Here is a 26,969-nt window from a genome sequence, read left to right as displayed (position 1 = left end):
AAATTGTAGACATTTTAAAGGATCTATTGGTTACAACAATCCTTAAAAAATAGCACCATGAGTGCTGTAAGCAAAAATCTTTGAACAGAACATATGTTGTCCTTGTGCAGACATGTATAAATTGATGTTCTGGTATGATAAGAAAACTCGTCTGTTTTTTGAGGTTGTTCCCCTGGGTCTAGAAATCTAATAACTAGAAACAGATAAGTTGGGTGGAAACAAAGGTTTGAATCCTATTGTTGTTCCTACTATAGTAGATGCACCGAATCAGTAGGATTTACCTCTGTGTTGATTCACTATTCAGCAATTGCATCAGTAGGTCTACTCTAGTTGCAACTAAATTGTGGTTCAGACCAAATCCCTGAAACATATGATACACCAATGGATGTCTACTGGCATGGCAGGACATTCATCTCTCCCTCTTCAAATCCTCTGTATGAGCAAATTTTGAGAGGTGGGGAAACTTGCAAAGGCAAGAAAGAATAAACGGTTTCATCAGTGAAATGAGTGCTGAATCTTGTCAAAAAACTTGCAGTCCCATGAACACACAGCTCCAATACAACATATCCATGGGGGATTGCTTGCATAATTGCTTCATTGGTTCACTTATGAGCTCCAAAAGTTTTTATGGAATGGCAAAACTTGTGAAAAAATTACATAATTTAGTCCACTGAGTATTGCTGCTCTTTCATGATTATTGTCATTTTAAGGTGGGATTGATTCCATTTTATAATATTTTTAAAAAGTTTATTGTATTTGGGACATCATTTTGTTTTAATTTGGTTTTTTGCTATTCAAGTTGGAAGTGTCTCCAAAAATACCTTTTTTTGTTACATGATCAAAACATTTCTTAAAAATACCTGCATTGCCTTCATGTTGGAATTTTGTCCTTTTAGGTCATCACTCTTCAAGCTCACCTCTAAGTCATCGTTCTGTAACTGAAAAAGTACAAATTGAAAATGAAGAGAAAGGAGACTCTGGCTTTGTGCACTTTTGTTCTCAGGAATCTGCGCTGGCTTTGCTTTCATCTGCTAGCTGTAATCAGGAAGATTTAAAAACTTCAACTTCTTCAAGAAAGACTCTTGAGTATGCTTCTTCTGAAGGTGAAAGTATAGAGAAAGAAGAAACTAGTAGTATCTTTACAGAAGATGATGATACCAGTGATGCTGACAGCAATGGAAATGGCCTGGAACCTGGAGAAGTATCACTAGTAAGAAAGGGGAAATTAAAATTATTTGAGCACATAATAAATTCATTGTTTGTTTCTTAGACTGCATTGAGAATTTCATGAATTGGCCCTGGATTTTTAGGTATTGATACAGAATACTGAGATAATGTTAATATTATCTACAGTTCTTTTCATTATCCTGCTTTATAGTTAAGTGTGAAATGCACCTTGCCATTCTATCTCATTTGATCCTTTCAGTAACCTCCTGAATTATTTGGTTTTAGATAGGTCAGAGAGGAAAGTCTTGTATTCATCAAGGAAACCCACTGTTTGGATTATTTAATATAACCTTTCTATTGGTATATTTTTGAGCTGGTTGGAATCTTGGACTGTCTATGGCTAGTTATGGGAATTCACATAGTTCAAATCTACAGCACTATATAAATAATAATAATAATAATAATAATAATAATAATAATAATAATAATAATAATAATTAACCTTTATTTATAAAGTGCTGTAAATTTACACAGCGCTGTACATATAATCTTTTTAATTAGACGGTTCCCTGCCCTCAGGCTTACAATCTAAAAAGACACGACACAAAAGGAGAATGGAGTGGTGGTGGGAAAGGGGATGAGGTCCAGCAGTTCTTCTCAACCTCTGAGGCCTGGACCAAGGCAGATGGACTGGAGGGAGAACTTGGCTTCTTGGACCTAGCCTGCCTCTCTCTCCCTCAAGATGGTGGATGAAGGGAGGGCTTTCCTTCTTCCAGGCAGGCAGTTGGAGCTAGCCTGCCTCTCTCTCCCTCAAGATGGAGGATGAAGGGAGGGCTTACCTTCTTTCAGGCAGGCAGTTGGAGCTAATAATAAAGCATAATAATAATAATAATAATATACTTAGCATTTTTGTGCTTTACAGTATTTACTGATTTTATTATAAAATATGTCAGTGATATTTACAGGAGTTCTGCCAAACAGATCAGCATTATAACACACATATTTTGCACCTCTGTGTGTGTGCGGTTCAAGTGTGATTTTTTGAAGTGGTGATTTTGTAGTTTATCCTCTTAGCAATTACATCAAACAATCCTGTTATTTTTATCTTATAAGATATCTTATCAACTTCTATAAAACATCTATATTTTTGATATTTTGATTGTAAACATTCATGTCAATGAGACTCCAAGAAATAATAGCATAGCTGCATTCACAAACATGGAGGCTGAATCTGCTTTTGGCACATGCAGAGAGCAGCCCATTTTGGATTGCCAGATGTTCCTAAGAGACTGAAAAATGTACTTTAGAGCTAAGAATAAAGCAGCACTTGCCCTTTTACTGACATAAATAGCAAACTCATCATTGTTTTACAGAGAGATGAAATTTAACAGTCCCAAAGCCAATCCTTCTGTTTTAATATAAAGTGCTAATAAACATCTTCTCAGTGGTGAGATTCTGCATTACAGCTTATGTTTAATTCATTTGCTTGGGTACTTTTTAGCTATTCCTAAGTGGGTTTTCAAATATTTTCCAATATGTTTGCATGCTGTGTCTGTCTTGTAGTTGCATACAAACATCTTATAGGGACGTTACTGAAAAATCTCTGCCTCTCTGACCTTCTGCACAGCTACCTTGCTTCGTTTAATGAAACCACCGTATTTTTTAATCATAAGAGCAGCTGTACTGCATTAGGCTAATGATCCTTCCAAGTTAGAGTCCTGCTTCCTTGAGTGGCCAGAGCTGCCTGCCTCAGGAACTGTATGACAGCTGCAGGATACTAATGGAGTATTCCATTCTGTATCAGGCACTGTCACTCTCATTAATTCCAAGCTATATGAGTATCCTAGCAAATGAAATAGAATATTTAAATTGTTGCCTAATGTTGATGGATATTTAGCCATCCTGTGTGATGAACAGAGTTTGGACCGGCTTGCAAAATCCCCAACATTAGAATGTTGATGATATTTTCTACAATCGTGGAAATCTCAGCATTAATGAAATAAAGACATCTCTACATTTGATCAACACCATTATAAAAAGCAACTTGAAAATATACTGGGGAAATGTTTCTGCCAAAATTTGCTTTAATTAACTAATTAACTAATTTTATTTATTTATTTGAGAGTTCCTGCATGGCAGGGGGTTGGACTGGATGGCCCTTGTGGTCTCTTCCAATTCTATGATTCTATGATTCTATAACCTGAGTTTATTATATTTAATTTATATCCTGCCTTTATCCCAGAATCCTAGGGGATTCTAAGGCGGGTTACAGACCGCCATAAGGTACGCGCTCTGCACGTACTAGGGTTAGGAAGGGCCGTATTAGGGTTAGGAAGGGTCTTACCTTCCTCATGGCCCTTCTTCCTAGTACGCGTGGAGCGCGTCCTTAATGGCAGTGCCCATCCACATGGGCGCTGCCATTTTGACGTCTTGGACGCATAGCGTCCAGACATGTCATGGTGGAAGTGATGCTGCGAGGGCGCGCTTCGCCTCTCGCGGCACCACTTCTGCGTTTTGAAGCCTTGCGGTCTGGCCGCTGGGGCTTCCCCCCGCAGCGAATGGCGGTGGCGGGAAAACGGCCCCTTGAGGGCGGTCTGTAACTCGCCCCAGATTAAAATTAACGAGTGTTTACTTCAACCTTGTAATTTTTTTTTTAAAAAAAAATTAACAACGCTATGATCCATTCCTGAGGGTTTGAAATCTTACCAAGGACTACCAAAGATATACTCCTCTCTACTCCGTTTAGGATGGGGAAAAATCCCAATTAGCTGCTTAAGTCTTGTTTGCATTCTGGTGGTTGCAGTATTGATCTTGATTCCATAGCAAATTCTTAATGAAATTTCAAATTATATTTTCTCCTCATTGACAAAACATTGCCCAGAATTATGAGCATGGATTTTCAACACTGAGGATCTTTTCTTTAAGATACTGCATTCTTTTAAGACTTTTTATCTTAAAGATTGGACCACCCCAACAGACCAGCATTCCTTGATTTTAAGAATATTTACTGCTTGTTATCCATTTTAATGCTGTCATCCTAAACTACTCAATTTCAACTGTCATTTAAATCTAGTAAAAAATAATAATAATAATAGCAGTGAACAGCTAATGAAGGAGGTGAAACATAAATCTGTGAAAGGAAAAGTCAACTGTATAATGCAATGCATGCTTTCTCTTTTCCATTCTGTTCACAAAACAACAATGAGCTTTGTGACTTTTGCTATCCCTCTGGAAAATGTTACAACAAAAGCCAGACCTTTAGGGCATTTTTGGTCTGTCTTAAATTAAACTAAGTGTATGTTGTCTCTTTTAGGTGGCAGAAGGTAAAAGAACGAAAACATCTAAAAGCTGGCGTCATCCGCTAAGTAAACCTCCTGCTAGGTCTCCTATGACACTAGTTAAACAGCAGGCAATAAGTGATGAAGGTGAGCATATTTTTAAAATCCCCTCTAATAATACATCATTCAGTCAGCACAACTGCATGTACATATACTTTAACTGTTCCACAGTGCTGAAGATTCAAGGATATTTGACTTTGTGCCAAAACCTCAAGTGCTGCAAAATGAGCTGCATTAAAAGCTTTCAGCATGTTTCCAGAATATGCAATGTATTTTTTGGGTACTTTCCCACCCTCTTTTCTCTTAAAACCCTCTTTTCTCTTTAAACGCATTAGAAGGGACATGTAAGAAGCTCAGAACAGTATGAAGTCACTTAAATACTACAGGGAGGATAAAAGCTCATTTGGCAACTAGATAGTCTTTGTTGAATTTCTCAGCAATTAGCTTTGGCACAGAACATTACACTTTATTGTATGTAGGCAAGTAGAGCTAAACAGGCCACCTCTAGGTTTCAGAACAAACAAAGGACCAGTTTGCCATTTTGTTCTCCTTTCTGTATCCAGCAGGATCTTATTTGGTCCAAGCAAACAGAAACAGAAAGAAAATAACTGCAGACACCTGCATAAGATCTTATACAACAGTTTGCACAGTGTTAACAATGGATAGAGTCAAACAGTTCTCATGATTTTGTTTGTGCAACAGTTCACACATGTTCTTTGGAAATGGAAAAAAAACTTGTTTGGATCTTGAGCATGCATATGTAACAAAGTAGTAGATGTCTTTCATGCACAGAATTACACCATTGCATTTTGTCCATTGTTTTATTTCTGGGCAATGACAATAGGGTTGCCAGCATCCTTGATGTCAGCTTTGAGGTTTGTGTGCATTTGAGTTAAAACATGAAAGAAAACAGATACATTGGTTTTTCTCACCAACTTGGTTCTGAAAATTTTGTGATTAAACTTGTGTGATTAAAAATGTGTGCAGGTGTACACATGAGAGTAAAGTGGGTAAAATGAAAACAATGTGTTCAAGTAGAATACTCTGGAGATTATATTAGAGCTTAACAGTATAAAAAGGAGCACACTATTTTAATATTGTGGAATTAATAGCATTGCTTTAGTTATTCCAAATCTTACTTTTCCATTATGTCACCTATTACTGTAGTATGTGTAGTATCACTTGGTTTGGGTATAATGTACGCTTCTTTTATTTCCAGATCACCATAGGGATTGCACTGCTCTCCCAGAGAGAGAAACAGTTCTGTCACATGCACAAAACCACATTATTGAAAATGAGAGCCCATCACTTCTGTTTCCTTGTGTTACAGTTCACTAAAAAACAGTTTTTCTCCTAATACTTTATATTGGGACAAAAAAGTATACCAGTGGCAAAAAGTCTTGTTATTTTTTTAACAAATGTACATGGCAATTAGCTGAAATTTGGGGTAATTGTACAGCTGTTTAGGTAACAATGTAGAAGAAAGCATACATTATAGGTATATTCTGTGTGGGTTCTGCAAAGAAAGATGATTCAGGAATTACATTTTAAAGGTAAGAGACTATAATTACTGGTTTGAATACTTAGGCTATTGTCATTATCCCACTTAGGTGGATGGATTATCATTACGTTTATCTCCATGGATGTGGGCAGAAATAAGCATCATCAGTGTTGTAATCTTAATTAAGCTTTCTTTAGTCAAACTTCTGTATGTATCCTTGAGGCTATAAGAATCACACCCTTCTCTGTTTAAAATGATATTTGACTGCTGGCAGAAAGAAGACAGAGAAGAGACCAACTGGACATCCTGTGAAAGTGTTTTCTAAAACCAGGGTGTTGCCATAGGACTTGGATGGTAGTGGGACCGAGGTTAAAACCAACTGATTACAAACATTCTCTGCATGGTGTACAAAACATTAGAAATATAAAATATAAAAGCTTTAGATTAGGACTGGGCACATAATAAAACCAAAATAAAATCAGCACCGAAAATAAAAACATGACAGCCTGTAAAACCAAATTAATACTAGCAGTAAAAAGACAAGTGGTATGATCTAAAAGCAATAAAAACAGTTCTTAAAATGAATTTGGAAATTGAAAAGATCTTCACTCAGTGCAAAAAAGACCATAAAGTTTGTGTCAGGCAAGCCTCTGTGAAAGACAAACCACAGGAAAGGTGCCAGGAGTGAAAGCTACTCTCTCTCTCCATCTTACTTGATGGTAGTAACTCAGCTACAATCCATAGGCATTATTACTATTTTATTCTGTCTGTGCAAACTTTACAGCGCTCTATAAATAAATGATGATGATGATAATAATAATAATAATAATAATAATAATACACCTCAATATGGGAGAATATGTTTCTTCAGATAAGGTGGGCTCAAGATATTCATGGCTTTAAAGCCTGAAATCAGCACTTTGAAATGGCAAAATACTTGCATAATGTGATTATATCAGTTTATCCCAATGAGCAATGTAGCCATCCTGTTTTGACTGACTGAATTTTCGAGATCATTTTCAAATGCAGCTACGTGTGAAATGCATTGCAGTTAATCAAGGAAATAATCTTCTGCTAGCTGGGAATTTGGATTGATATCCATCAGAACCTGGAGAACGTGAGAACGTAATAGACATTTTTAAAATCATGCATGACGCAGTGGAAGTGGACAGAGATAATTTCCCCTCTTTCTTTGTTCTAGAACCTGGGGTCATCTAGTGAAGCTTATTATGTTCATGACAGACAAAGAGAATTTCTTCACATAGCATGTAGTTGCATTTTGGAGTTTGCTACAAAGATGTCACTGGTGATACCATCAGTTTAGAAACCTTTAAAAGGGCAATTGGACTGATTCAGAGGTCCAGTTCTAATGGCTAATCCCAACTAGAGTTGACCTATTAATTAATTCCTAATTCAGTACTTATGCAAGGGCCTTTGATTAAGTGAATCTGTCCTAGCTGGTAGTAGCAATTTCATGTAGCTCATAAAGGATAAGGAAACAGTGACCACTTGATGGGCATATGAAGCCTCTAAGATCAGACAATATGCCCCTGAAGAGCTATTACTGGGGAATAACACAGAAAGAGGACTAGTTCCCTCATGTCCTGCCTATACTTTTCTTATAGGCATTTTGTTGTGCAGCGTTTGCTGTCTATTTTCATTAGTCTGCATGCATCTACTAGGCTCTGTTAGTATACTATATTTGTATATAAAGGAAATGTTACAACTCTGTACTCATCTTTCATTGAATGCAAACACTAAGCAATATAGTCTTGGTCCTGTTATTTTTGGGGGAATTAGGGGCCATGTAACAATAACTGGAACATACCATCTTTTTGGCCTTGTTATTTGTGCTTCATTTATAGCGTTCTCTCAGCTGTTTATAAGATTGCTGAACACTGGGACAGTACTGTATCAAACTGTGCTGATTGGGAAAGTTCCTTCGTTATTTTTCTTGTTCAGTTTTGTGAATAATTGAATAGATCTATATTATTATGGGGTTTTAAGGGGGAGTCTGGTCTACAAATTCACTAGCTACAGTACTTCAATTAGATGTTAAGAATCTCTCCTCAAATTAGAGACAGCTTAGAGCCATGATTTATATCTATGTAATATTTGCATGTCTTCAGGGGACAAGATTGAGTGGGTTTCAGAATGTTCCAGTAATTTACACAAAAAAGGCTATATTAACATGAGAATCCATCTGGTAAAGTAATTAAAAGATTTAAATATGGGAGGGTTAAGTGAAATTGCTGCATTTTTAATTAGAGATTATATAGTTTTGTGACTAGGAATGGCTATTAACCTTGGTTAGAACTAAAATAAAAAGCCTGAAAATTATGATTACCTAGTTCATTTTGAGTTATCCTTGTAAGAATATTGCCAGGTGAGAGAAACTGGAGGTATTTTGGGGATGCATTCCCTCATGATAGTGCAGTTATTTTCAGCATTTTTGAACTATACTACTATACTGGATATATTTGTCTTTTCACAAGGCCATAGATGCCTAGTTGAATATGTTTAGCTATTGAAGGGAAAGAGAAAATGTTTTAGTGTTGATGTGTTGTATATGGGTATGGTTATGGCAACTGCAAATCAGACGATAAAACTTTTGCCAATAGACGCCATGGTTATTTCAAAGCCTGAGAAGGGCCACTCTGTAGAAATGATTGTAATTTATTCTTTCCTGCTAAAGTCTGAATAACCTCACCATTCCCCTTATCTATGTTGGTGTGTAGTTGCTCTCCTTCTGGTTTAGTGTACTTTCTTGCGTTATCTGTAAGAATCCCATTAAGATTGAAATATTTACTTTGACAAGTTTTCCCCTAAATCTTGATGTATGTGAAACATTTTGTAAATGTATGAGTCAGACCTTTAAAATGTATGTGTGCGTTTTCTTTACATCTTGCCTTTTCTCACAAAACGTGTATTGGTGAATCTATCCCAAAGAAAGAATAGATGTAAGTAACAGGAAATGAAATCAAAAAGCCCTGGATTACCTTACATATTTTTTTAAAAAGGCAACATGCATTAATGATACTCAGTTCTAACCCCTTGTAAATGTGTCACAAAAATTAGTAGCCTGCAAAAATCGTAACCAGCCTATTGGGTTTTGGCAGAGAGCTCTGTTCTTCCTGAAACAGTCCATTGCATATTTATGTTGCACATGGATGAGGGGACTCCTCTTGGTTGATAACTCCTTTTGAATTGTATGCTGGCCATAAAGAATGGGCCAAGCTTTCCATATCTTCTCAGTTATCCTGCCCCCATTCACCAGAGGTTTTTTGTTTTTTGTTTATTGCTGTTATACCTGGGCTTAAATACAAGGCAGCAGTCATATATTCACTTCTGCTGATATAAATATTGTAATTAAATTAGCAAATTCATTAGAAATGCTAAGTAATTTGATTTGTGATAATTCCTGTTCATTGTTCACAGGGTCTGATCTGTAACATCCACAGTTTTCCTACCAATTTAATTTGAGGTTGCTGTTTTTTGTGTAAATATGCGTTCTAACTCAGCAGTCGTTTCTTAAAAAAAACAACCTCACTGATTTTAGTATAACTTACTTTTTTGTGCCTGGTAGTTTGGCTTAAAATGCTCAGGCAGTGATAGATTAAAAAATGTACAAAAGCTCTTTCTTTTTTTAAAAAAAAGGATTATATTTTATGAGACAAAAGAAAGTAATTAAAGTAAGTTTCAGTTACTGTACAGTTTTAAAACTCTGAAAGCCTTGTTCATTTCATTTCAATTAATTATGACAAAGTGTGAAAGGTGCAAACTATTTCTTTTAAAAGGACACATTGCACAATGTTGAAATTTTAGCAGAGGAATAGGACCTAAAGTTCTCTTTCCTGTGAAAGGAAGTTCTTCCATTGGAAGTGCCTCTACACTTTGAATTCCACTTAGTTTTGAGTTATAGGTGCTCTTGTCTGAAAACCTGACTTTATAAATAAAGTTATTGTTCTGCCTAAAAACTTGGTGCAAGTTAGGGAAATTACTGCAATTACCCACACTGCCCACCAAGAAAATATATCACTGCCACAATCGGAAATTGGTAGTCATGGTAGCTTTTTTCATTGCCAGATGAACAAGATAAGGGATAGCTGGAAGGATGTGTTCTCTGTCTGCAAGAGTTGTTCAGATATACTGACCACTATTTTAATTTACTTAATATATACTCTCTCTTATGATTACAACAAATTTCAGGCTGACTTTTATAAACTTAAAAAACAACCACACTGTAGATATAATATTCTGGCCTAAAATCTTTTGTTAGTTCCAGCTGGAGTAGAGCTACTGAATCAATGGTGATTTGTTAAAACAACACTTATGCAAATTCCTTTAATTCAGTGGGTCTATTCCTGTGGGGACTAACAATAAAATTTAGATCACTAGCTGACATTGGACAGCAATAAAAACAGTGGTGGAAATAAAACTCCTTTAAAGACCTTTTTATCTGTTTGGATATGAAAAGATATTAGAAGCCTTAGCAGCTAAAGCCTGGGATATATAATTCATGGACACAAGTGGGCCCATTGTACAGACGGAGTACTAAAGCAAGGAAAGACCTATTTATTTGACTTATTTATATCTCACTCCTAAGCCACAAAAGCTTTCAGAGCGGCTTACAAATGGTTAATTAAATGGTTCCCTGCCCTCAGGCTTACAATCTAAATAAACATGACACAAAAGGAGAAGGGAATGGCAGTGGGGAAGGAGCATCAGGCCCAGTGGTTCTTCTCTCCCTCGGAGGCCTGGACCATGGCAGATAGACTGGAGGGAGGGCTCTCTTTCTTAATCTAGGCTAGGCCTGTTGGAGCTGGCCTGCCTCTTTCCCTCTGGGACTGAGGAGGTAATGCAAGTAACAGACTGTTGTCTCTGTCCAGCAAAAGGACAAACCTTTGCCCTCTATACCCAGTTCAAGTGCAAACAGGAATGCCTGCTGAATCAAAGCTTCAGTACAGTGGACCCTTGTTATACGCTGGGGTTTGGTTCCAAGATCCCCCGTGTATAACAAAATCCGTGTATGCTCAAGTCCCATTAAGTATAATGACATAGCAAAATGGTGTCCCTAATAAAAAATGGAACATCAAGGTAAATTTATACTTTTTTGGAACATTTTCAAACCGTGTATGCTTGAATCCGTGTATAAAAAATCCCTGTATAAGAAGGACCGACTGTACTGCAAAGAGCTAGACCACTGAGGAAAGCAGATATCCAAGGTAGTAGGAAACACAGCAGCCTCTTTCTTCCTACAGCCCCCTCATGGTCTCTGTGGTCTTCAGTCTCTCTGCTAGGTGTAGTTTGGTAAGGCCTCCCTCAAAGTCCCGTTTTTATAGCTCAGTTAGGCCAGGTACTTCTGCTGGGTGGAGGTCAGTGTCTTCTGAGTGAGGGCTTCTGTCCTGTAAAGAGCAAGACCTCTGAGGGAAGAGGTCCAAGGTAATAGCAAATACAGCAGCCCCTTCCTTCATACACCCCCATGATGGCATCTGTGGTCCTCAGTCTCAGTCTTTCAGGTTGCTACACCAACTATCAAGCACCAGGGCACCTTGGGGGTGAAATAGATGGGTTGTAGGGGCGGCTTGAAGCCACCTCTTCTGAAGCTGGATTGGGGCAGCGGCATCTGCACACTCCAATCCACCTTGAAGCCACCCGAAAAAGGAGTGCTCCTTTTTGGGTGACAAAACCTGGCTTTTCTGTCCGCACTGTGGCCAGAAACCGGCTTCATGACTCTCTGCCGGCATGTGGCGTGTAAATGTCGGACCACCGGAGCGTTATGAAGCCATGCTGTGTAAATGGCTGGGCGGCTTCTGGGCAGCTTGAAAGTGTGCACCATGGAAACACTGCACTCCCAAGCTGCCCGGAAGGTGGCGCAAAGGGGCGGTCTATTTTGGTCCATATATGGCAGAAGGCAGCCATTTCCAAAAGTCTGTGAGAGGTCAAAACACCACACAGAATGTTACTGATTCATTTCCCAGTAATGAGGGCAATTTTGTTCTAGTAATAAATCATTTCATCCCATATGACCCTAATGAGTGTTTCCTATTAAAGCAACACCCCTTTCCATTAAATGGGATTTATTCTATCCCAGGTCCCATCCCCAGAGACAAGTGGGATATAAAATAAATAAACAATTCATCAAGCCCTATTTAGAGCAACCTAAGACCTAAATGATTTGCTCCTTCAAGACACAAGGAACACTTTGAAGTCGCAGGATTGTCAGGACCTGCCTTTGGTCAGCCTTCTCTTTTCCTACTAAGGTAGGACTGACTGGTCCTCTGGGGAATGCCTTTCAGCAACATCTTCCTATTCAGACAGCTATTCTGTGCACTCACTCCTCCTGTCAGCAAAGCTGACAGAACTGTTCTCTCAAAGTATTGGGAGTGCTTTGAAGGAATCTCAAGGTTTAGGAGCATATCTCTTCATGCTCAGGCAGTAACAGGTCAAACAGAGCTGAGTTATCTTCTCAGAGAAGCAGGACTTTAGTGAGGGAGGGGCCTTAGCAGGTTTGGCTTACAGGTTTCAGGGATATATTCACACAGTGTTGTCATTTCAAATAATTAACAACCAATGTTTGCTGTCTCCTTGCGGCGATATGAGAAACTGGTGATGTTGCTCTTCCCCATCTTCACCTGTGGCTGGTGTTTCCTCCAACCCCACAGCAGCAGCCAAGCTGGATGGTGGAACTCTTGGTTCATCCTCATTCCAGAATTGTCTTCACAGCTCTAGAGGATACAGTCCTTCCCTTTCCTCTGACCCTTTTGCCTCTCAGTCCTCCTTGTCAACTCTGGTCTCTTACCCCTCTCCCCTGCTTTTGCTATTCCTGGCTCCTCTTTTAGCCTACCCTCTTGGCCTCTTTTAGCCTCTGCATCTTTCAACAATTTTAACTACTAGTTCCAACAAACTGGTGTGAAGTGGCTGAATGACACCACTGTATACACATTAGACATAGATAATGCTTCCCAGGGCTGAAATTATACTCAAGTTGGAAAGAAGCAGATGCTACTGTATTAAAGATACTAGAAATGGTTCTGTACATGACTAGCAAAATAAATGTTACAATTAGAGGTAGGAAACTATTGTAGTGTAGCATTTTGCATGCATCTGCCACATTATTTCAGTAAATGCTTGTAACAGCTCTTTTTGCAAATAGTTCAGATGATATTTTGTTGACTGTATATGTCAACATATAATACAGTATCTGCTTGAAAGTATTTTTAATGTTTCTGCAAAGATGTTTGTGTCATTAAAATGATATATACAGGCAGACATTCTTATCCACAGATTCTTCATCCACAGATTCAACCATCCTTGGCTTGAAAATATTAATTAATAAATAAATTCCACAAAGCAAAATTTGAGTTTTCCATTTTATATAAGGGACATCATTTTACTGTGACATTGTATTTAATGGGACTTGAGCATCCATGGATTTTGGTTTCCACAGGGGGGCCTGGAACCAAATCCCAGTGGATACCAAAGGCCCACTGTATGTGTAAATAATTATTTCTAATTTTACCCAGTAATGTGGTAGCATTGAGATTGAGCATCTAATATCTTCATAATCATAATCTAAATATGACTTCTATCAAGAATTCAATGGTGGCTTCAAGTAAGGGGAAAAGCATACAGCCTCAAAAGGGTGCTATCATGCTGCCCCTGAGAAAGCCAAGTAGGCGCTGGGGCAACTGCATGCTGCGACCCCACTCCGGCGTTCCTCTGGCAAAAAAAGAAGTGACAAAATGCAGTTCCTTTTTGTGTCAGAAAACCACCGGCTTTTCTGCCGCTGCCATGGCTTTTTGGTACTCCTGCAGTGTCTAAATGCTGTGCCGCTGGAGCACCCAAAACCTGCCCCCATGTGGGCAGCGGGGTGGCATGACACCAGCTTCAGAGCATCATCAGGGTGTGCATCGTGCGTACACCATGCCCCCACACCACTGGGATGCTGGCGTATTGTGCTGGTCTGCATTGGCCCTTAGTCACTTTTCTCAGCCTCATTCCCAACATGAAGATAATAGTACTGATTCACATGGTCTTCCTTAGGATTACCATTTGATAACCTATGTGAAGTGCTTTGAATGTATTGAAGCATTGTATAAATTTTATTTATTTTGTGTGGAAGCCTATTGAGCTACAAGTATTTTATTGTAAGATTTAAAACAACAACAACAGGAGAAGGATTCTCTTACACATTTACTCAAGTTCCAAAATGCACATTAATAGGTAGGGATTCTAGCTTTCATTACTCCGGTGCCACAGTAGGCTACAAATCCCAGGGTTCCATAGGATAGAGCCATGACAGTTAAAGCATTTTCAAACTGCATTAATTCTACAGTGTGGTAGCAACCACTGTCAGAGGCTTTGTTAACTAAGATATATCTGTATTTTACCTTTGTGTTTTAGCTGCAATAATTTTCCTTAACAGATTATTGACACTAATGTGCACTGTATAAGTGTTTCATAAGTGTGTGACTATATTGAAATTAATGTCTTGGAATACCCAGTGAAAACTGGAAAGTGGTAGCACTAAGAGAGAAACTATATCTGAGGCATGACACAGAATTCCAATTGGCTACACCTTCTTTCTCCCCCCGTGGTAGCTTTGCAACTCTTTAGACTAAAGGACTACACTGGCTTTTTAAAAAGCTATTTCAGTCCTTTAAGGTCAATGTACCTCACCCTGGTCCTTTATCAACTAGATTTATCCTCTAACTGCCCCCCCCCCCCCCCCCGGTATATCGTTCAGCTTTTTTCAGAGTCCTGGTAGCTTATTCTCGTAAGAACACAATGTGTACTTGTATAGACTCAGGGGCTATCTTTTCTCTTACTTTCCACTGCAACCCCTTCTTCAGGGACCTTAATCATGCCCCCACCATCATCTTTCCAAATAGATGTAGAGGAAAGAACCTGGGAATGAACCTGTCACTATCTTGTCACTCATTGCTAGGACCCTAGAGTCTCTGCTGTACTTTGTGCTTTAAAGCAGAAAGAAGAACTTCCTGAATTCTGGCTATTTTGCACATGCTGAAACGTAGAGAAAGCTAGTGAGATATACTGGCAAGCAAGCAGCACAATCAGGCAATGGGTGTTTGCTTTTATTGATTAAAACTCATTAAAATAATAATAATGATTTAGGGTTGCAATATTTAGTTGATTAATTTAATTGGCTAAAACATTTTGATTTACTAAACTGCGTAATGGGTCAGGACAGGAGACCTTTAAAATGGTGATTGGTAAATACTGTGTTAATGGAGCCATCGCTTCCTGCACCAGTTACAGAAGGGAAACAACTTCTTTCTTCTTCTTTTTGGATGATGCCTACTTTGATATATATGTATTTAATCTAAAATTTAGAACTGTTATTTTTCTTTCATACAAATTTCTACAATGTTACAAATTTCTGTAACGATGAGCCAAATGGATTCCCTAAAACCACATACAATTAATCAGGTAAGATTTATTTTAACAGTGTGACAACCTTTATAAATAGTGTGGTGTAGTGACATTGGGTGCATGCTTCATGACACTACATTGGGTTGATATCACACTCACATATCACCAGTTTCCAGATTAGCACTCCATAAGCACAGAACAAATGTGTTCTTTCCATCATTTACCATCAGCAAGGATTTTCCACATCATTGTCATATTGATTAAAAGACTGGCAAGGTACTTTTGAAAAGTACAGTAAAACTTCACTCAACAATTTAGCAAGGAAGAAGTTTTTTGTTTTCAGTATTTCATTGTTCCCAGATAGGTTAGAACCTGTCCTGGATTTGAAAGATTTCAGCAGTTTCATCACCATGACACACTTGGTCACCTTAACTAACATCCTTCTTTTGCTATATTGGGGAGACTAGTTTGCCATAATAAACTTAGACGATGTCTTAGAAGATGTCTATCTTCATGTGACCATCAATTCCTGATAGAGAAAAAAAATTTCACACTGAGAAAAAACTTATTCCAGTTCTCAGTTTTACCCTTTAAACTTTTGACAGCCACTTGAGTGTTTTTGTAGTAATGACAGTTGTGGCTGCAGCACTTTGAAAACAAAAGATTTCCATTTTCCTTTATATAAACATACAGGCAGTAACATCACTAGGGTTGGCATCACCCAGTGTGGTAACTCATGGTGTTACCCCCCTCCCCCATAGACCTCCTCCCACATTATACAGAATGCCTAATAATGCTTTTTGTACTAATGTTACTTGTAAATTGTAATTTCCATATATCATTGAATCTAATGGCAATAGTTGTGACATAAGCAACTACAAAAATTAAAATTATACCTTTAATTTAATTTAATTAATTTAATTTGTTTTATTTATATACCGCTATTCCAAAGATCATAGTGGTGAACAGCAAGTACGCTAATTAGCAAGTAAGTTAATTTGCCCCCAACAGTCTGGGTACTCATTTTAGCGACCTCGGAAGGATGCAAGCCTGAGTCGAGCTTGGGCCCTTTAGCTGGTCTTGAACTCGCAACCTTGTGGTTTCGAGTGAATGGTTGCAGTACAGGCATTTAACCACTGCGCCACCAGGGCTCCATTTAAATTGCAATATCTTGCACATAGCCTGAATATATTTACATTTATATAGTTTCATGTGGCTAAAGTGAAATTTTGGTAAGATGTGATAGTTTTAAAGAAAATTTGAAAAGAGTAAATTAAAAAAAAACCTTATGTCTTTCCTTTCTCTGAGCCTCGCTTTACTCATGCCTTCTCTTTCTTTCTATTATTTTTATTGAGTTTTAATGTAACATAAAAATCAAAGGCAAATTGTATGTTCAAACATTATCTTTACTATCTCTAGTTCATACATAATTGTGTTTACCTTCCATTTTAACATTTATTCAAAACTTATCCTACTAATTCAGTTGCTTCCCATGCTGTATATGTCTATGTATGTAAACATATTCATTCCAAAATGTTTGTAAGTTTAGGTCAGTTCTGCCTATCCTTTTTTTCATAATTTTGAAACTTCCTTCTATTTCCCCTCGTATTGTTGGGTACTTTTCCTGTTAACATACATGGCCAGGTTATCCATAATTGCTAATTCATTTAATTTCACTATCCATTCATCTCTTGTTGGTATAATTCAGTCCTCCAGTGTCTTGCATATATCATTCTGGCAGCTGTAATCAATGTATAGAATCACACTTATTTCCTCATGGTTCAGTTTATCTTCAATGACATCTGTTATATTTAATAAGAACAGTTCTGGTTTTAGTGGAATATTTTTCTGCAGTGTTTCTTTTATATCTTTATGTATATTTCCTCAATGTTTTTTAATTTTTTTACAGTACCACCACATGTGGTATAGGGTGCCCATTTTGTCATTACATTTCATTTTGTTATGTTTTTCTATCTTGGCTAGTCTTGTGGGGTACATATACCATCGGAAGAAGATTTTATAGTAGTTTTCTTTCAAGTTGTTACATCTTGTAAATTTTAAGTCATTCTTCCACACCTTTTCCCAGCTTGACAAGGTATTGTAGGTCCAATATTTGTCATCCATTTTACCATATTGGTTTTGATGGTTTCTTCGCTTCTTTCTATCTTGATTAGTATTTTATAAATCTTCTTAATCTATTGTTTATTACCTTCTTTTATAATTTTGTCGAAATCTTTCATTTCATTTTCTATTCCAGTTGTTTCCACATCTTTTTTTGAAATCTTGTTGAATTTTTTTTTTTGGAATATTTTATTTACAAAGTTTACATTCTTCCAACATAAATTACCTTTTACTCCATATATAGAGACATGGCTAAATGAAATACTTGCAATGAAAGAACTATATAGATTAACAGCATTAATAAATAAACAAGATATGATTAAATGCAAAAAGGATTTGGAAGCAGTGAAACACTATTTAACACCTGTTTAGCAACGGGAAGTATAAAAATATCTTTTTCATGAGCACAAAAACATTTTTAGATGTATTGGGGAAAATTCTACGAATAAGTCTAATTTATATTAGATTGGTAACCGGATGATATATGATACTGCTATTATGTTGGAAGAATGTAAACTTAGTAAATAAAATATTAAAAAAAAATCTTGTTGAATTTGCAAATAGTGCAGCCAATTTATTTGCTGGTTGTCTCGGATTGCTTCTCTTGATTTGATGTTATACCCCTCCTGAGTTCTTGTTATAATATCATCATATCTGATCCAAGTTGTTTTAAGTGAATATTCTTTTTTATGGAAAGCTTCCTGGGTGGATGTCCATTTTGGAATCTTATAGTAAAAAAAATTTTTTTTATATATTTGTTGCAAACACTTAATAATGGTTTCCTTATGCCGTGTAAATTAAATTCATTAAATAATTTGGTATTACCATAGCCATCCATGCTCCAATTTTATGGTTTCTAAATCCAAAATCTAAAAAACAAAACAAACAAACAAACAAAAAACCCACCTTCATGCCTTCTCTTTCACTGAGTTCCAGGGTTTTAAAGGCACAGGAGAGAACAGCACAGCCCGTTTCTGGCCAAGGGCTGATGTTTGGGTGTCTCACACCCCTCTACAGTGTCACCAAGTGTGGCCTGTACCCCCTAGTAAGGCCCCTACATATCAGTCACTTACTGACCTGTTTCAGCCTCATATGTTCTGAAACCTTCATGCCTCCCTTTTGTTGCTGCATGACCACAGGTTCTGTATCAGCCCAAACAAGTTATATAGTATCTCACTTCTTCGCAGCATGTCATTTATATAGTGGCTTGCCTATATTCCTTCCAATTGTGGCAGTTCTCACAGAAGACAAGGCCTTGCGGATCCCCACCTCACCAGTGATATAAACCACTGTAATACAGCCAGACATTTTTAAATCTTCTAAGCTTGATGTCAGAGGTGTTGGGAGTGAAATATTGTGCTTGCCTCTATTTAGAGTACAGTCATGGATTCTTTATCAGTACTGACCAGGGATGTAATGGTATTTGCTGATTTTCTTGTTTTGAACAGAAATGGGTGTCCAAATTACTGAGAAAATGGTACACTAACACAATTTTCTTTTTACATTTTGGATCCCCTTCTTAGAAATTTCATTTTCATAGAAAACAAGACAAAAAACTGGATTTTGTGCAAAAACCAAGTTTTGCAAACATTTTCAAATGATTAAAAAATGATTAGAAAGGCACAAAAACTCTGGTAAATGCAGATAAAAATTTTGAAATGGGAATAAGAATGCATTAAGAAAAAACCCTAATGACAAGAAAATGCTTCCATACTATTGATTCAACAAAGATTGCTTGAACCTTTGCTTGGCCCTATTAGAAGGGATGTGGTAGAACCTTCACTAATTGATGAGCACGTCCAATTTTGTGGAAGACATACCTTTCACACATATACAGCTGATTGTTATATCACAGAGATTTGTAAAACACCATTTTGGCTAATTTGTTCCTAGCTGACAAATTCACAGTCACTCTAGGCAACTCTAGGAGAGGTATGGGTCTTTCAGGTACCTTCCTGAGAGATGTGGCTCTCCTGGAACTTTGTAGAAATTTACCTGCTTCCAGCTGTCAATGCTCATTCAGCACTGTTGTCAATTCCAAGGAGTTAACAAGAGAGACAGAAGTTAATCTCTTTATAGGATTGATTTCAGGAAGACACAGGGGTGGGGAATGAAAGGCTGGAAGGCAGCACCAGCAAAGCCCAGCTCCCAGAGCTTGATTTTGAGCAGATATGGGGTGGGGGATTTCAGTATGCCAAGAGGGAGGTGGCAAGGTTGGATTTCAAGGAGTTAACAAGTGACCCAGAAGTTAACCCCAAGCACCATGCCCACATTCTTCCTTCTTCCTGGGAGCACTCCATCTGCCCCCTTCAGAGCCAAATCACTGCAGAAGCAAGAATAATGTGTCTTTGGTTCTTAACTCTTTCTGCACCAACCTCCCTTCCTGCCTTGAGGCTGATTCTCAGCCTGGCTGCCATCAATCTCAGGTAAAAAACAAACCCCAAACTAAAATGTTTCTTCTTTTTAATCTGTGGATGCTGAAATCTGTGGATACTGAGGGGCCACTGTATTTATCTCCTGCTTTTCTCCAAAATCAGGACTCAGGGCAGTTTACAGTTTAAAGAACAGTACAGCTAAAACATACAAAAAGTGAACATTAAAGTTGCACATGGATGTTGTTTTCCTTAGAGAAATAGCGCTGTGAGTAATCTTGTTGATTTTATTTATTATTTATTTTATTTACAGTATTTATACTCCGCCCTTCAGCCCTAAAGGCTCTCAGAGCGGCTTTAGGTTTCTGTTTCAACTGATCACTATGTTAGTTTTATGTTAGTCATGTACATGCACACATGTATAATGATAGACCCTTGTGAACATGTTAGAAATAAAAAGTTGTGTGTAGGCAGTGTTTTGATTAGAGTACCTTAATTTCCATTTTGAGTTATATTTTTCTCTGCATGTTTGTGCATTCTTTTTAGGAAAATTAAGTACAAGCTTACAAATAGGCAAGGCTTAAAATAGAACTCATTTATATTGATGAGATAATTTGCAAAACTGAAATTAGTGGGTTTTTCATCGTTTTGATCTGGCACTAGCAAACAGGTGAAGAGTTCTACGTAGCTTTGGGAAATTTTTAGCACATTGTGTTTTCAATAAGACAAACTGAGAATTCAGATGCTCACATCTTGGAAAATTGTGTTAGTTTTTGATAAAGATTTTATTAAAATAAATAACTCTTGATGCAGTACTGTAATATTGTTGAGAGTAATTCCATGGAGTATCAAGTATTAGGTTTATCAAATAAATAGTATCAAGTACTGGGTCCATCAATAAAAAGACTTAGGACAAAAAGGTCCAGAAGATTTTGTAATGCAGAATCAGTAGGCTAGGTCTCCCAAAAGGTTATGCACAAAATGTCATAGATCAAACTTGCAGGCTCAGCAGGGTATAGATGCACAGATTAGGGCAGGGAATACTCACAGTCATACATCAAGAGCCACATTTGCTTAAAAAATGAGGATATATTTAAATTTCTGTATACAAGGGGCAAAACAGACTGGCGGAAGGGGCAGCTTGAAGCCTCCCCTTCTGAAGACAGATCGACACTGTGGCGAATACATGTTGCTGTCCCAATCTGTTTTGAAGCTGGCCCAAAAAAGGAATGGAAAAGATCTGCTCTTTTTTCAGCCAGGGAAAGGGCAGCTTTTCCTGCCTTGCTGCAGCCCAAACCCAGCTTCCAGACTCTCTGGTGGTGTGCTGTGCTGCCGCAGTGTCTTGAATCTGCCCATGTCTCCGTGGCTGCCCAACTTCCAGGAGGCTTCAGGGAGGTGTGGAAGCATGCGGCATATAAATGCTGCACTACCAAGCCGCCTGAAGGAGGTCTGTTTCATCCTTCAGTTTTTTAAAAAGGCCAAGGTGGTAAATTTCTCTAATACCCCATTTGAAATGGGTTGATTTCTTTCTATCAGCTTTCTTCACTGTACGGCACTCACAGACATACATAAAAATCTGAAATGTTATGGTGTGGACAATGCTGACTTCGCTGTTCAATTATATATCTTTGCACTTGAGTACACTTGAAAGTACAGTTGCAAACAATTCCAGTGATGAAGAAAAAGAGGAAATATCTAAACAAAGCAGGGTGGATGTACAAAGAAGTTTCAGATGAGCTGGGCTTCAAAAGAGACTTATGTAAGAAATGGAAGAAGTGGGAAACCATCAAAGAGGAGTACAAACAAACAGCCAATACTTATAGGGGAAAGTTGAGAAAAGATAAAGTAAGAATGAGTTTAGCCTCACTAGAAAGGTTAAAAATAATAAAAAAGGCTTGTTGGGGGTATGTTTTGAATGAAAGGAAGCACAATTTATTTATATTATACATTTATACCCCACCTTTCTGCTGGGATGGGATCCAAGGAATAAGGAAACAGTAGGCCCTCTGTGTAGGGAAGATGTTGAAATACTAACAAGGGGCAGAGAGAAGGCCAAACTTTTAAATGTTGCCTCAGTCTTCTCTGAAAAGGAAAACAGTGCTGTAAATGATGAAAATAGAATAAACAATACAGTAAGAGAACTACAGCACAGAATAGGTAAAGATAGTGGCATCCCAAGACTTCCAAATTAGATCACCTTTTACACCTGTGTGATTTCTCTGTCTATACATGCTTAGTCATTTTGCTTCTCACATACGTATTTTATTTCTATAACTGCATATCCCATGTTGCATTTCTTGACATCCCTGCCTGAGGTGTCAGCTGAGGTGGGGATTCCAGGGACAGGGCTTCTGGGGCAAGGTCAAAAGGGCATTCCCCCCACCTTGCTGCTGCATTGCATAAAATGGTGCCACAGCAGGAGGGTTGCGGGGGGGGGGGTGCTCTCAGCCTTCTGTGTCCCACATGGCCATGGCTGTTCAGGACCTGGAAGGCAGCTGTCTGCTCCCCTCAGGGTGTAGTGCCACATCAGGTGTTATTCCCCACTGGGGTGTCACTCTGTGAGGTCCGCACCACTGCACCTCCTCAAGTGATGCCACTGGCTAAAGAGATAGTAAAGGAATACCTAGCTACTCTAAATGAATTCAAGTATCCAGAGCTGCATCCAAGAATACTGAAGGAACTTGAAGGTGTAATTCCAGTGCCATTATCTTTGAGAATTGAGTGAAAAGAAAAAGGGAGAACTCTTCCAAGAAGAGGAGGATACCTCCCAATCTGTTTGCAATTCTGTCAGACTATTTCAGCCTGATGATTTTTCCATCCTCTTAAAAAAGACCATTAGAACCTTGGAACTCTCAGGCTGCCCTGATTCAGCCAAGCCTATGGACCCTTCCTTCCCCCAAGGGAAGAAGGAATCCTTTCTAAAACCAAATTCTAACAATATAGATGTTCCCTTCCCAGATGACTTTATGAGAGTGACCAATGAGGAATGGACTAAGCATGCAACTACTAGACCCAATTCCATGACAGTTAAGAAATTTTACAACCTTCCCCATCCGATATCACAGAAACTTCAGGTCCCCCTTGTGGATGCTCCAGTTTCAGCTCTGGTGTTGTCTGCTGTCTATGCCAAAGATGGGAGGATTCCCTAAGGAATCCAGAGGACAAATGATCTGATTCAACATTAAAGATCTCCATGTCCATCAGGGCTGCATCTGCCATTTCTATCTTCTCTTGGGCAGTGTGCATTTGGGTCAAAGATATCATTCATGAGCTCATTGAACATGTCAATAGTGTATCAACACTTCCCTACGGAAACCTGTTTGTTTGGAATTTTTACCCTTTTTCCTCAATCAGTATCTTGAAATAAAATGTCTCATTAAATGATTTTGAAATCAGTGCTGAAATTCAATGTAAATAATAAATAATTTGAACTTAGGTTTCACAAAGCTCAAAGAGAAACCTAAGATAATTGTACTCAGGTTTGCTTGTTTTATGCTTTTCTGAGATCCAAACAAAGAAGAACAACATAGGAGTCAAACTGAATTGATTTACAACTCCAAATGTATGTGTGGAGGCTTGCAGAGCTATTTGTGTATTTTGGAAATAGGACTAAATGATACAGAACATACAGGTACAGTTTCATAGTATTAAAACACTTTATAGCTTCCATGTCAGTTAAGAACGTCACATTGCAGAACAGTCACACTTTTGCTCTTACTCTAAAACTATCTCCTTGGGTCTCTGCATGTTAGATGGCATTTCTTCTTTTCCTCATTACGATGTAGGGATGAAGATGGGTAGCTGTGGAGGAGAACCTATTCAGTAAGCGACTGAGAGAGGAATCTCATTGAAAACCAGCTTATGCAACAGTTTCTAAACTATCAGCGAAAGAAATAATGCCATTTTGTAACTGCCATTCTGTTCTGCAGAAATTAAGGGCAATTCATCATTAAAGATCTATAAATACTTTTTGTCAACTTGATCCATGTTGTCATGCTCTGAAGAAGTCTGCTGTTTCAGCATTTTAGCAAACTTAAATTCTTCTGTGCAATGGAACTGTTAATCAGAAATAAGATATATAGAATCTGAAAAATCTGGTACTGCTTTGAGGTGCTTTTTTTTAAAAAAATAATGGTATTGCATAGGAACTACTCATCAAACTTATTATTCCCAAATGATATACTGCTTTCTGTATCCATAATTAACATGTCTGCACAATCAAATACCTTTGATAGTTGGGCTGGAGTGGGAATGATTCTCATTTCTGCTTTTGTGGGGCAAACCACCCCTTAAGTCAGTGCTTCACTTCTCACAGGTTTGTTGCCTTATATAGAATTGCCATCCATTTATTTTTACATCTACTTAAAAAGTTGTTTGGGATCATTCTCAATAAACAGTCTTTCCAAATGTTTTTTTCTTTTCTTTTAAGAACTGCCGGAGGCTCTCCTAATTGAAGAAGAGATACAAGAGACAGAATCCTGGGCCAAGCCTCTTGTCTACCTTTGGCAGAACAGAGTACCAAATTTTACTGCTGAAAAGGAATACAATGCAGCTGTTGCTAAACTGGAACCCTATTGTGCCATATGCACACTTCTCAAACCTTACTATAAGGTAGGAAAAATTCTTCATATAATTTGAGAGGTATTTATACATGTCACCTGTGTAGTAAATTATTTTTTAAAAAATAAAGCAATTGCCAGTACTTGCTGAATGCTCTGTCTAATTTTATCCTTAGCAAGTGAGGATGGATAATCCTTCCAGTATGTCAAATAGATGTTGTGATTCCGTGGAGATACATGCATCTGTGATTTCCACCAGCACAAAACAAACAACTGAGAATGGTGTAATTCCTGTTCTTAGTAGTAAGATTAGTAAGGGCTTACTAAGGTTTGTGTAATAACAAAAGGGAATAGAAGGTATAGGTATTTCTGTTAATTGAGTTACATAAAATATAACATAACTTTAAGGGTATGATTTAGCTCTCTTTCAGCCGAATTGATTTCTGTATTGTGTTCCCTCCCATGCATGAAGAGGTATTAGATTTTACTTTAGATTTCTTTCAGTGTGTGCATGCAGTTTTTTTTTAATTTGGTGTGTAGTTTACATTTTGAATCTCTCCAAAGGCAACCACATGTAGAGTACATTACAGTAATCGAAAAGGGATGTAAACAAAGTGTCTATCACTGTAACAAAGATCTGATGTCTCAAGGAAACAGGCACTGTTGGTGCACCAGTTGTGCAAATCCACTCCTGGCCACCTGCTGAGACCCTGGCTTCCATGCTCAACTCAAGTAGACAGGAGTGGTCTGCATGTTTCTCCTGTGGGACAAGGTGTAAAAGTTCCTGTGTGACAGTGTAAAAGCTCCAAATAAATTGAAATCGTTCCATTAGACAGTACAGGGTAGATACAATGATGGCACAGATTATAATTTCTTGGCTGGCACCACTACCATGGTATATGCTTCCCAGTAGGCTACAATCCAGACATTTCCTTGCCACCAGCTCACTAGTAAACCAGGAAGTTCACCCAGCTCCTAATCCATGGGAGGGTAAACCTAGGAATAATTGTGTCCACTGCCCTGGCCATTTCCCTATTCCAGAAATCTGCAAGACTTTCCACAGTATCAGCTGGCAAGGCAACAGGAAGCTCCCCAAGAATCAATGAATCCATCCAGATCCTTCAGTCCCTTGCGGCAGACCATCTTAATCAGCTGTCAACCTGCAAAGGCTTCAAGTCCCAGTGAGCCTGAACCTCACCAGATCTGTCCATGACAATGGAATTGTATAAAGCTCCTCTACACCCAGATCACCATCATCCTGCCCAGCACAGAAAACTAGTTCCAGTGTATGTTATGCATAATGGATGGCATCAAAGATTGCTTGGAGAGACCCATAGTTGTTAATGGAGAACATAAAGTCTTGAGCCACTGCGAAGTAGGCAGTCTCTGCAAGGATGTTGAAGTCTCCCAGTGCTATACTACAGTCCTGGATCAGGGCTGTTTTTCTATACACTAACTTGGCATTAAAAAGCAACATTTTCTGCACACGGGATCTGTTGCCAAAGCTATCCAGACTACCTGAGCTGGCAAACAGTTTGTGGCTCTCCTCCCTCTCACGGTGATAGCATTATTTCCTTGCTCTTCTCTACCCATAACTGTTAGAATGGCTATTCTCTGGGCTGCTCTCCCTCCCATGCTCTCCAAATCACACATTTTCCTTCTTTTGCTGGCAGGTGGATTGTTTTTAAAAGACTAAAGATGTGTAAATAAAAAATAATCTCTTCCTGCACTCTCAGACATGGAACTTGGCCCTCTGCTTCACTTCATTCTCCAACTGGCTTCCCCAAAGGGATGAGTCTCTATGGTGTCATCCCTGTTGGTGGTTGCCATACCCTCACCCCAGGCAATCATTTTATATCCCTTTAGAGCAAGGGGAGAGCTGTTAGTCTGGCTAGCTAGTCAGCAGGTGACTCAGTACCTGGAGCCTGTTCCTGTAGGCAGTAGAGAACTAGCAGACAATCAGCAGTTTCTGTGAGAGAAAGGCAGCCAGTGACAACAGCTAGCAGAGAGGCCCTTTTCTTTTCTCAGTGGTGATGATGATCATATTCCTTCTCCTCTTGTGTGCTCCACTATTAATATAGTGAAGCATCTAAAAATTACTCATGATGATTACTTTATAACCAATGGGAATTGGGTTTATTTTCATTTAAAGGAAATGGGGAAACTTAAACAAACAAACAAAAAGAATAAATATCTTTCTATTTAAATGCATTTTTCAGGCTGACAGACCTAATGAAGACATCTATGCTTCCTCAGAAACAAAAGAAGGAGAAATATATGTTGCCAGTGAAAAGACAAAACCACTTATTCCAGAGATATGTTTTATATATAGTGAGGACAACACAGAAAACTACCCATCCAATGGCTTTATTGAAGAAGATGGAACAAGTCTGCTGATAACCTGTGCAAAATGTTGTGTACAGGTCCATGCAAGTAAATATCATAGTTATTCCTCTTAAAATATTGTATTAGCACTTAGGTTACAATATTCTATGAATAATCACAATGTAGGTAA

General features: G+C 38.2%; 1 protein-coding gene across 3 annotated transcripts in view; it reads left to right on the top strand.

Annotated features, from left to right (window-relative positions):
* The window catches only part of KDM4C (lysine demethylase 4C), a 284,733-nt gene that overhangs the window by 158,083 nt on the left and 99,681 nt on the right, over window positions 1-26,969 (top strand). For all 3 annotated transcript variants that reach the window (XM_089489843.1, XM_089489834.1, XM_089489853.1), the window contains exons 12-15: window positions 897-1,210; window positions 4,481-4,592; window positions 24,325-24,506; window positions 26,674-26,887. In XM_089489843.1, the coding sequence (XP_089345969.1) occupies window positions 897-1,210; window positions 4,481-4,592; window positions 24,325-24,506; window positions 26,674-26,887 (822 nt within the window). The remainder of the gene's footprint in view (window positions 1-896; window positions 1,211-4,480; window positions 4,593-24,324; window positions 24,507-26,673; window positions 26,888-26,969) is intronic.

Source organism: Sceloporus occidentalis, unplaced genomic scaffold (genome assembly GCF_023333645.1).
Source record: "Sceloporus occidentalis isolate IW3139 unplaced genomic scaffold, rSceOcc1.0.p SCAF_1, whole genome shotgun sequence".
In the NCBI taxonomy this organism is placed as follows: Eukaryota; Metazoa; Chordata; class Lepidosauria; order Squamata; family Phrynosomatidae; genus Sceloporus; species Sceloporus occidentalis.
The sequence above is the reverse complement of the archived record's forward strand: the minus strand, read 5'-3'. Positions and strand labels throughout refer to the sequence as shown.